General features: G+C 33.4%; 1 protein-coding gene across 1 annotated transcript; it reads left to right on the top strand.

The window, feature by feature from the left end:
• Window positions 1–9,706: 9,706 nt before the first annotated feature.
• On the top strand, window positions 9,707–10,651 carry LOC114081961 (olfactory receptor 13D1-like). The gene has a single exon (XM_027923447.2). It carries the CDS (start codon window positions 9,707–9,709, stop codon window positions 10,649–10,651), a length of 945 nt encoding a protein of 314 aa, XP_027779248.2.
• Window positions 10,652–11,882: the final 1,231 nt, after the last annotated feature.

Raw genomic sequence — 11,882 nt, forward strand, 5'->3', positions numbered from 1 at the left:
CTACACACACTCAAGCAAAATGGAGACTGATCATGAGATAATTCAAAGGATGCAATAAATAAGAATTTTCAAGTAGACGTTATAACTATTCATTAATTTTTTAAATAGCTCATATGAAAAAACACAACATATTTAGCACCACATAAACTAAGTAAATAAAATAAAGGTATTGTATCTGGCTACAACTAAAAATATAAATAAATAAATAAATAACATTACCCAAATCCCAGCTTTTGGGGAGACTGAAGTAACAGATTCACACACAAAAAAATATACTAACTATAGAAAGGACCAAAAGAAAATTCCAGAAGTGAAAACTACAACATGTAATTTTTTAAAGCACTGAAATTTTAACAAACTTAACATGAAATTTTAAAAAAAGAGGTGCAAGTAAAGATAAACCCAATAGTAGTTACCTAAGTTAAAAAGAGAGGTAAAGAGTATATGATCAGTTTTCTACCAGAAAACTAAGTGACATAATAGATACACAATAGCAATTTCTTTTCTTTCTTGGTAACAAAACCGAGATTTATAATTAACTATCAGCTTCATGGTCAGAATGGTGGGACAGAAGAAGCATGTTTATTTCAGGCTAATATGGTAAATCCTATTTCCTTTTGTAATTAATGTTATGTACGCCTACCTTTAGATAGGCATATGACCCAGGTCTCGAAAATTGGACTGAGAATGAATGAGACAGACTTTCTGGGAATGCCTCTCGCCCTTAAGAAGAGCAATAGGCAGGGACATGATCTATGTTCCTGACTTTTCTAGTATGAGGATTTGATTTCTGTCACTGCCAGCACTATAGCAATAACCAAGAAAAATGGGAATAGCATGGATGGTGGAAGGAGACCCTCATCATTATACAAAATACATGTATGAAGATGTGAATTTGGTGTCAACATACCTTATATACAATCAGAGACATGATAAATTGTGGTATAAAGGTGTATTAAGAATTGCAATGCAAATAATAATAATAAATAAATAAATAAATAAATAAAATACCAAAAAAAAGAAAAAAGGAAAAATAACCCTGGAAAACCCTTGTGTCCTTGATAACCTCTCTGAGTCTTGAATCTATTAAGCTACAGAGTTCTTGTTATGTGAGTTAATAAATGCTTTACTTTATAATACACTTTGAGGTTGCATTTTCCCTAAGTTGCATCCAAGGAAACTTTTCTGACATGAAAAACTTGTCTCTGAGCCTATTCTATCTCAAATATTTCCTGATTCTCGTGACAACATAAGGTAATAATTTCTTCCTTTAAGTCACTACTTTTTTCTTTGCACATATGCTCTATTTTATCTTGAATAGTTATGATGTTATTTTTATTAACAGTGTCTACTTTTATTTTCAGAAGTGCTACATATAGAGGAAATACTTTGAATCTCCAAATCTACTATGACTTTTCTAATAGTTTCATTTAGATTATCTCCTGTTTATTGATGATTCCATACTAATTTTTATGACAAGGACTTGTGTTTATCATTTTGTATATCCATACAACAATGACTATTTTGCATCAAAATTGAGCAAAGGGCTACCACATAGGTACTATTTCATTTTAATTTTAAAGGCAAACAGAGGTCAAATAATGGAAATGAGAAACACATATGATGCCACTAAACTGTAATTGATTGCTTCTCTTTCAAATTATGTGTTTTATCCTCTCATTTGATATTGAATTTACTTTAAACGAGCTAAAGTCCTTGAGAACAACTGTTCTAAATAAAGCCTACATGATTACATAGGTTTCAAAAGACTACAAGAAGAATAGAATTAAAATATTAAAATCTGGAGGTAGTATAGCATGGGCAGGGTTAAGGAAGTTGAAATAGGATAATTAGAGGAAGAGGACGCTACCAGGGAGCCATGGCAGGAGTTTGTTGTTCATTCCCTAGAGGATACATGTCCACAGCTTTGATTGTACACACTTATATCTATTTCACACAACCAAGATAAAAATGTATTGCACACTCACTCATTTTCTATTCTATATAAAGGGCATTACAAAATTTATGATAATTGGAATTAGATTTTATTAACACGGAATAAGAATAATGCCCTCCAACCTTGTAATAATCTTAACGCTGAAGACAAGTAGAAAGTACCAAGAAATTCAAGAGGGACCTGTATAATTTCCACTCATCCATTACACAGGTTTTCTTCCTCTCTATATGCCATTTGAAAATGATAGGTTTCATTAAACACCTGCTTTAAAAATAACATAGCCTGGGGCTGGAGTTGTGGCTCAGCAGTAGAGCACTCACCTAGCATTTGAGAGGCGCTGGGTTCGATATTTAGCACCACATAAAAGTAAATAAATAAAATAAAAGTATTGTATCTGGCTACAACTAAAAAAAAATAACATTACCCAAATCCAGCTTTGGGGGAGACTGAAGTAACAGATTCACAATTTTGAGGCCACCCTCAGCAACTTAGTGAGACCCTGTCTCGAAACAAATGGGGCTGGGATGTAGCTCAGTGGTTTCCCTAGGCTCAATTCTCAGTACCATAAATAAATGGAATCAGAAAACTTATAAAAAGAACTTTAAACAGAAGGTTATAAAATAGCAAGTACAACATGCTATCAATTATACTTCATACCTTATGAAGTATATTCATGAAAATATGCGAAAATTTCAGTACTTATATCTAAAATTATAAATGACTTCATTTCCTTCTTTGGCCTTTTCTGATAAATCAATTCTCCACAATAAATTTATATTATATCTAAAATCTGAGAAAATTAATTCAAAGAAGAAAACAATGCTATTTAATGAGTAAGACATGATTAGGTCTTTGAGACATTATCTTTTATATTCTACAATTTGTTACCATTGGGAAGATTTAAATTCAACTTTAAATCACTTGTGGGATTATAGAGTCTCTTAGAAGAAACCAAAGATGGACTTAAATTGGCTGCCAGAAGCACCAATAGGCCCACTGAAAATAGTAGGAACCCAGAGGTTAGAGAGTACCTAGGTGGCAGATTGACTTACTACAAACTCCAATTTATGACATGGGTTTGTATTAGACATAAAAGCTTTACTCTGATCTGCCTCCCACTGACTCCAACTACTACCATTTATCAAGAGCTGTAGGATTGTGATGTATGGGTTCTATGGTATTATTAAACTAAAAGAGAAGATAAATAAGTTTAAAACTAATATGAAGAGGAACAATCATAGCTGCTTAATTCTTCAATTTATACTTCAGCATGAAGCCATGAAGTATCTTCATATTTCAATATATAAATATAAAAATTTAATGATATACTAGAGGAAGTGAATATTAGTGATATCCATGCTTATGTCTACAATGTCGTATTTGTTTTGAAGATTGTAGTCCCAATAAACCCGGTAATTTATTCTATGTGGAGAATTTGAGAATCCTACACTAATATTTAAATGAGGTAAATTACAGCAGAGTTGGGAAGAGCTATTTTCAGAGCAAAAAGGATGTAGCAGTTAAGAATTCTGAATGATTTATCGTATTTGGTAAGTTTTTTATAAAATAGTGAAAAGAATATGGGATATATTTATTTGATGGAGGAAATACCTTGAATATTTATGAACATCATTTTAAATTATTTTCTGCTTACCTTGAAATTAAAATATGGCAGTTTAGGAGTTCAGAGTGAACTGACATACTTTCTACTGTGCACTCCCTTTGTGCCAAAATCTTTCAGGTATGTTATGCTAATCATCTTAACACTACAATGAGGGTATGATTAACCAATTTTTCATGACGCTCATGATACACAAGTTTGTATAGCTGGTAAATCACAGACCCAGACTGAACTCTAGGAATCCTGACTCTAAGTTAACTTTTCCATTAAAACATGGTCCTTCTCCATAAAGATACATAACTAACAATAAGAACAAAAAAGAAGATCAGACAAAATAGGCTTACATGGCAGAGCCTTAGAAATAATTGAGTGTGTTGCATGTGCTAATCAATCCCAGAGAGCCTATGGCAAAGATAGAAGTTCCTATAGGTAAGAGTTTAAAGCTTCCTCTGTATTCCGGTATGGGAGGGATGCATTTTGTACTCACATAATGATGGTAATTTTAAAAAAGAATTAAAAAAAAAAACAGAATAATTTTTAAGACTGTGTAAAAAAAGAAAAAAGAGGGCTTAATTCTAACTCATCTACTACTGTTTATTATCAACTCCTTTTGGGGCTTCTAGGAAGTAATTTATTTAGATAAGCATTAGAGGCCTCATGCCAGTGAGTAATCTTTCATGCTGTGAAGAACAAAGGCACTTTGTAAACATTAGGAAAACCTGGAGGAAGCCAGATGATTGTTGTCATATACTGCTCAAACATTCCATGGGTTAAAATCAGAGAATTTGGGTGAATAACATACTTTACAACTTAATACTCTTTCTTTTTCAGAAACATGCAGAGAAAAAGAGTGAATGCTTCATGATCAGCAGTTTGACTTCTTTCTTTCCACAAGTGATGCACAATGGTGAGGACCAATCTATGACTGAGTATTTGGAGAGATGAATAAAATGAGGAGGACCAGGAATCAAAATAATACAGTTTTCTGACAGAAAGAAAAGAGAGGTAAAGAAGCCCCTGATCTTTCCTGATGCTTCCTTTTGTCTACCAAGTAACTCTGTTTCTGTGTGTGTGTGTGTGTGTGTATATGTGTGTGTGTGTGTGTGTGTGTGAGAGAGAGAGAGAGAGAGAGAGATTACAACATGATTTACAAGGACTACTATATACACTGCAAAACTTGATCACATTTATGTAAGTGCGTGTTATTTGTTCTTTTTAGTTATACATGACAATAGACTCCATTTGAACAGCTTTATACAAACATGAAGTATATCTTATTGTAATTAGGATCCCAGTCTTGTGGATGTACCCAATGTTGAGATTCTAAATGGTGGATTATGGAATTCTTTTATAATAACTGAGACTGTGTCAGGCTGTTTGCTATTAGTGGGTATCTGTGTGAGATTTACTGGATGAAATCAGAACACTAAATGGCATTGTATTCATCCAAATAATATAAAGCAACAAAAGTTTCCTTCAAATTTCCTGCCCAATGACTGTTTTATTTTCTGCTTGGGTTTGAAAGAAAACTGGTGTGAAAGTTGTGGATGTCCATTCTACTATTCTCTTCCTTTAAAAATTAGGAAATAGTATATTTTATATTTACAATGATAAAATATAGCCCAATTAAAAATTATTTGGAAAATCTGGAGAACATTAACTTGGTAATGCTTCAAGTCTCACATTCCAGGGAAAACCTCAATATACACAGTGTAATTCCTTTTGGCAGTTTTTTTACAAAACTGCAATCATTTATGTAGTTTTGGGAAACTTCTTTTCTCTGGAAATATGTCATGAGCATTATCCTCCATTGTTTTTAACACTTCTCTAAGACTACAATTTGCACTGGTAATATTACATGTGACTTTATGTCTTTTCACTTGTTACACCATGGCCATCATATACCAGAATTTCAGTATCTTAGAGGAGATAATATAGCAATTACTAAATTATAATTTAACTTGAAATAAGAGACTGTGTGCAATGTCATTTATTTTTATATTCTGATCCAGTTGTTGGAACTGTCCATTAAAATGTCACATAATAATAATGCATTTTAATGGCTTTTAGGAAAATATTTCCAGCATCTCAACACTTGAAATTATATTGATCAACACTTTGAGAGAGATGATTTTATCATCTTAATAATTTATTTTCCTCAGTCTAGTTTCCCAAAAGTTTGTACCAAGAATGAATCCTATATTCTATCAAATGCTCTTGCACATAGAGTTAGATGGCAGCAAATCTTATTTTTGTAACTAATTCACTTCATATATTATCCTGACAATCTTGCAGGTATTAATGTGGAATTCCAAGCATTAATAAAAAATAAGTAATTTCACTTTATTGTGTAGTTGGATGTACCTTGTATGCTTTGCATATACAGTCATAAATTGGATTGAACAGAACTTTATTGGCTCTCACACATTTGGGTAAAAATGATATTTTAATTTCATAAAATAATTTGTAACAATTTTTCACATTAAAGTGTTAGATAGCATATAAATTATTTGTTTCTTAAAATCCCAATAGTTATTCTGCATCCAGTGTCCATTTGGAAAGTCTCACATTGGAGCCCTGCTATATATCACAATATAAATGGCATGGTTTGTGTTGAATAAATAAGTAAATGAGGTATGCTATGAAAGTAGGAAGCACAGGGTTGTGTGACATAGCAGGAGCATCACCCTCCCAATAGAAGGTGACAAAGTTTCCTAGAAAAAAACAACATCTGAATTGAAAGAAGTCCTTCCAGTTTAAGAAAACAGCATGTACAAAGGCAAAAAGAAAAAAGATTTTAGTGTTTCAGGATGACTAAACGACACTCAGCATGGTCATTGCAGAGCATTGGAAGTGTCACTAGTGGTTTCAGAATTTCTACTTCAAAGGGACCAAAGAATGATTGCATGATTGGCTGGAGTCTTTTAAGCTGTGTTGCATAGGCAGCACATAGTTTTTCCTCAGGGTATGTTCCTCTGTTGGTGTGACTTTTATGAGGATGCTGATGAGGAATATTCCAGGGCAAGCCCACTCAGTAACTCCTTACTGGACACCAAAATGGGAAGAAAAATATCAGAAATGAGAGGAGGAATGAAAACTGAGGGAGACAAGATAGACTTTTTGTGATGGGTTAACTATATTTATGGCAACATGACTTTTTTTCTTTCTCTTAAAATCATCCTTAATTATGAAAAGATATACACCTTCCCTGAAAGATTTTGAACAGAGAAAAAGGAAACCACGTTTTCTTCGTGCCTATTTTTCCAAGAACCCTACTCTAGAATACAAATGTTTAGTGAACTTTATTTAACTACTTTATTTAACTTTATTTGACTACTTTTCCTTCTTTTCTTCTTCTTCTCTTCCCCGTCCTCCCTCTCTTCTCCACAAATGTCTTACAATAAATTAAAACTGCTATCTCAACTCTTTCCTTTGTAGAATAAGTCCCTGTGTCCAATGTGCCTAGACAGGAAAGGAAAGATAGGAAGAAGGGAATAGTTTTCAATATGCTGATACTAGTACTACCACGTTTTTAGCCTTATCAAAAATCACTGTCCAAGGGATACTCTCCAAAAGGAAGACAAATGTAAAGGGGAAAAAAATAAAGATTAAATTATTTTTCCCATCCTGTCTTGTCCCTGATAGGAAGACAGTCCTGTCATCTTGTGACCCCCCCTAAGTAGTAAGTCCTTCGTCTATATCTTCAAGCTCTTGGGATACAAACAAGCCAAAGAAATCTATACTTATGTGATATATATGATTCAAAATGAATATTTTCATTCTATCACCACAACTCAGAGAACACAAGCTACAACAGTGAAGAAATAAAAGAATGAAAGATGAGATCCTTTATATAATATGTTTACATTCATGTTTAAGCATCTTAAAAGTAAGTATGAAATAATTGGAACACAACTAAGTTTCTCACTATATAGTTTAAAGTTATAAGTAGACAGAACTTCAGAAAATATGAGTTGGGAGGAAAAAGGTAGAAAAGGCCAAACTTTGGCCAAATTATATTGTTATATTGTGTTCATGTCCAAATATCAACAAATCTCATCATCATGTCTATAATGCATGAATAAAAAAATGTGAAAAAAGAAAAAACATTAATTTGTGAAGCATAACTTGAAAGGGTACAAAAATTCAGAGAAGAAAACAAAAGGCCAAAACTAAGGTAACTGAAGTTCCTGAAGTATATACTGATTTTGAGAAGAAAGCCAAATGCTAAGAATTCCAGGTGTGTGTTTGCCAGAGGCAAATAAAATGGTAAGGGTTCTCAGGCCATTATTCCTGATTATGCTAATCCTCATAATTGTGAAATTCCTTCCTACATGTGGAAAATTAAGGATGCTATGATCCAGCCTTCAGAGCTTTCTGTCATAACACTTAAGGTCAGAAATAAAACAAACTGTCTTGATTCCTATGTATGTGTAACATTTTTTAAATAGTTTTCTGCTGCTTAAAATCAGTATAGGAATCTGTGACATAGTCTGTTCTGGTGGTTAAGAGGGCTGACTCTAGAATCATGACTAAAATACTTAATTCTAGTTTGATCATCTATTATATCATGACCTTGTGAAAGTTACTTCAATTTTTGTGTCTTTGTTTGCTCCACATAAAATGGGAGTTTAAAATGGTATCTGTATTACAGAGTTGCCCTGAAGTTTAAATCAGTTAACACATTCAGTGAGTTACATTAATCTAATATACTTACAGCATACTCAATATAAAATAGCCAGTATTAGTTTAGTCATTTACAGAAGCTTCATGGCCAAAAATAAAAAAATAAATAGGAAGATCAATGGATGCATTACAAACCATCAAATATAATAAATGAAATAATAGATATATTAATATTATTTTGTGCAATGATAGGAATATGTGTAGAAAACATAAAATATACACCTAAAAGGCAAGTGGTAGAGAAAAAGGAACGGAGAATTTAGATTGACTGGAAATGTATACAAGTAAGGAGGAAAGGTAATGTTTGGTACTTAAATTGAAGAACGGTGAATTACAGGCCCTAGAAAATCTGTGCATGGTTGTGTGTGCTGATTCACACCTGTAATCCCAGCAGCTCAGGAGGCTGAGGCAGAAAAGTCACAAGTTCAAGACCAGCTTCAGCAATTAGCAAGTCCCTGTCCAAAAAATAAATAAATATATAAATAAATAAAAAGTGCTGGGCATGTTGCTCAGTGGTTAAGTGCCCCTGGGTTCAATCTCTGGTATGTGCACCCCACATAAAGGAAAACAAAATCTCCGCATAATGGCAGCACAGATCCCTTTGTGCCAGCTAGTTGTTAGAAATCAAACTCCAATGAATCTCAGAATATTAACTGATTACATGTCCCACAGATCAGGAAATATTCATTTTCATCAATGACATTTCCCAACTTCAATCCACATTTTTTAAAAAATCAACTTTTCCTTCTAAGCCAATCAAGGAGATTTTAAAATCATAGTTTATTGCAGTTACAAATAAAGAATTATATATTTATTTTTGTTATATTTAATTATATATTTTATTATATTGTATTCTCACATAGTTTTAGATGACATGTTGAAGCTGTCTATTGTACTTGCCACCTAATAGATGTTATCTTATTTAATTCTCACAAAAAAATACCAAATAATTAATAACATCCTCCATTTTTTCAGGCTGAGGTTAGTAGCTGAGCTAGTTGAAACTCAAAATAGATAGGTAACTTAAAATGGATCATACTGAAGATAAGTAGCATAGCACTAAATCTACATGGTACTTTAATTTTGAATGAGCTTTATTAGAATAGTTTTATTTCAAAACATTCATTAATAAAGATTTTTTAAGGTATATATATTTGAATGCAATTTGTCTTAAATTTATACATAATAAAAGGCCTGGCACTTCTCAGCACAATTCCAAGTCTCCATTGCTATTTGACGCTAGGTAGTATTACCTATCTTTCAGTGTCTCTTTCATCATTAGTAAAATTAATATACTATCCCTGCTGTTACTGATTCCAGGACATGGTCTAAAAAATCAAAATAAATAAATAATGGAAGAGAAATGATTAGATATAATACATCAAAAGTTCAGATTCCCCTGAGTCACATCCTGATATGAACTCTGTAGATGACAAGGGCACATGAAGATGGGGAATTATTCTGCAGTGACTGAATTCTTTCTAATGGGGCTTTCTCAATACCCAGAACTTCAACATTTTCTCTTTGTTCTCTGCCTCATCATGTACAAGATAATCCTACTAGGAAACAGTCTCCTCATTATCATCAGCATCCTGGATCCTCGCCTCCATACTCCCATGTACTTCTTTCTTGGAAATCTTTCATTCTTAGACATCTGTTACACATCATCATCCATTCCCTCAGTGCTTATTATATTTATGTCAGAGAGAAAATCCATCTCCTTTCTTAGCTGTACTCTACAGATGTTTTTCACCCTTGGCTTGGGCTCCACAGAATGTGTCCTTCTGGCTGTGATGGCCTATGACAGGTATGTAGCCATCTGCAACCCACTGAGGTACCCCACCATCATGAACAAGGTGTTATACATGCACTTGGCTGCGAGGTCTTGGGCCATAGGCTGCATGAACTCCTTAGTGCAAACAGTAATGGCAATGGTGTTGCCTTTCTGTGGTAACAATGTTGTTGATCATCTTACCTGTGAGATCCTGGCTCTTCTAAAACTTGTGTGCTCAGATATATCAATGAATGTGCTTATTATGACAGTGGCAAGTGTTGTTTTATTGGTAATTCCTCTGCTGTTAATTTTTGTATCCTATATTTTCATTCTCTCTTCCATCCTAAAAATTAATTCTGCTGAGGGGAGAAAAAAAGCCTTTTCTACCTGTTCAGCCCACCTGACTCTGGTGATCTTATTCTATGGGACAGCCCTTTTTATGTACACAAAGCCCAAGTCAAACAACACCAAAGTATCTGATGAAATCATTGTACTGTCTTATGGAGTGATAACCCCAATGTTGAATCCCATCATCTATAGCCTGAGGAATAAGGAAGTAAAAGATGCTGTGAAGAAAATTTTGAACAGATATTTGCATCTAACAAAAATATGAAAGGCCTTGAAACATGTGATTCTCTCAACACAGGATCAGATCAGGTATTTTATAGTCACAGAAAAAGTCTGCTTGTAAGGCCATACATGGGACTCCCATTCTTTTCAACATGGAATGCTCATATAAAGTCCAATCCACAAGAACCTTGAATTATGAGTTATGTTTGAAAATGTATCAAGCTGCACACTTAGGATTTGTCCACTCTCAAAAAGATCCAATAAAAAAATATACAACCTATTGCCTGCCTCACATTATAACTATTAGAATAATCATCACAACTCTTCTAATACTAAGGTCCACATGATTAATTCTTCACAATGCAAGAACCATGATTGGAATCCAGCAATCAAAACCAATTTTAACATCCTTTAGTTGAGTTTCTTATAAGTTACAATACTAGAGTAATATTTTTAAAAATCCCATTGTATTTTAAAAATCCCTGCTCACAGCTGCTCTGGAGCATCTCCTTCCACCATTTCCAAAGACCCAATCTTCTTACAGTTTACATCCTTTCTTTTTCCATTCCAACCTTTCCTGATCAGGATATTCTTTTCATATAAAATAGTGAATACTCTGATGGCAAGGAATCTAGAGCGACATGGATTTTAAAGAAAATGAACATTTGAGCCCTAACTTCAGGGGGGAAAGCTATTAAAATTCTCAAAAAGATTTATCCTACAATATTACTTACCAACACAAATCTATCTTTTTACACCACACTTCACAGATGATATCTTTCTACCACTTTATCAACTTCTTTAGGAAGAAATTCTTTCTTTCTCTTCTATTCTAATATAGGTTTTATAATGTATCTCTATTACATTTCTTGTTATATGTTTTATATTTATTCAATGTAGCATAATTTGAGGATGGGCTTAGAGGTCAAGAAGAAATGATTATGAACTATGGTTTACTAGAATTAGGAACTTTCATGCATTAGACTCTACATTTCCCATGAACTAAAATGTTGAATTTAGTACCTAGACTGGGGGGAAGTATAGCACCACACAGGAATGCCCATCCAACCCACCAGCACAATTTAGTGTGATCACCTCCATTGCTGCCATACTATTCCAAGTCACATGGTCTTACCTATGCTAATACAAAAGCTTCCTAAATCCAGACTTTTTTTCTCCCACAACTTCACTTTTGTTTTCCCACAATTCATTCTTTGCACAGCAAACAGAGTTTTGTTTTTAGAATGGCACATACTTAAGTCATAGAACAGATA

This window comes from Marmota flaviventris, chromosome 13 (genome assembly GCF_047511675.1).
Source record: "Marmota flaviventris isolate mMarFla1 chromosome 13, mMarFla1.hap1, whole genome shotgun sequence".
NCBI classification, from domain to species: domain Eukaryota; kingdom Metazoa; phylum Chordata; class Mammalia; order Rodentia; family Sciuridae; genus Marmota; species Marmota flaviventris.

Bases quoted from the DNA above. Each gene is read 5' to 3' on its own strand.
- LOC114081961 (XM_027923447.2), top strand. From the start codon at position 9,707: ATGAAGATGGGGAATTATTCTGCAGTGACTGAATTCTTTCTAATGGGG.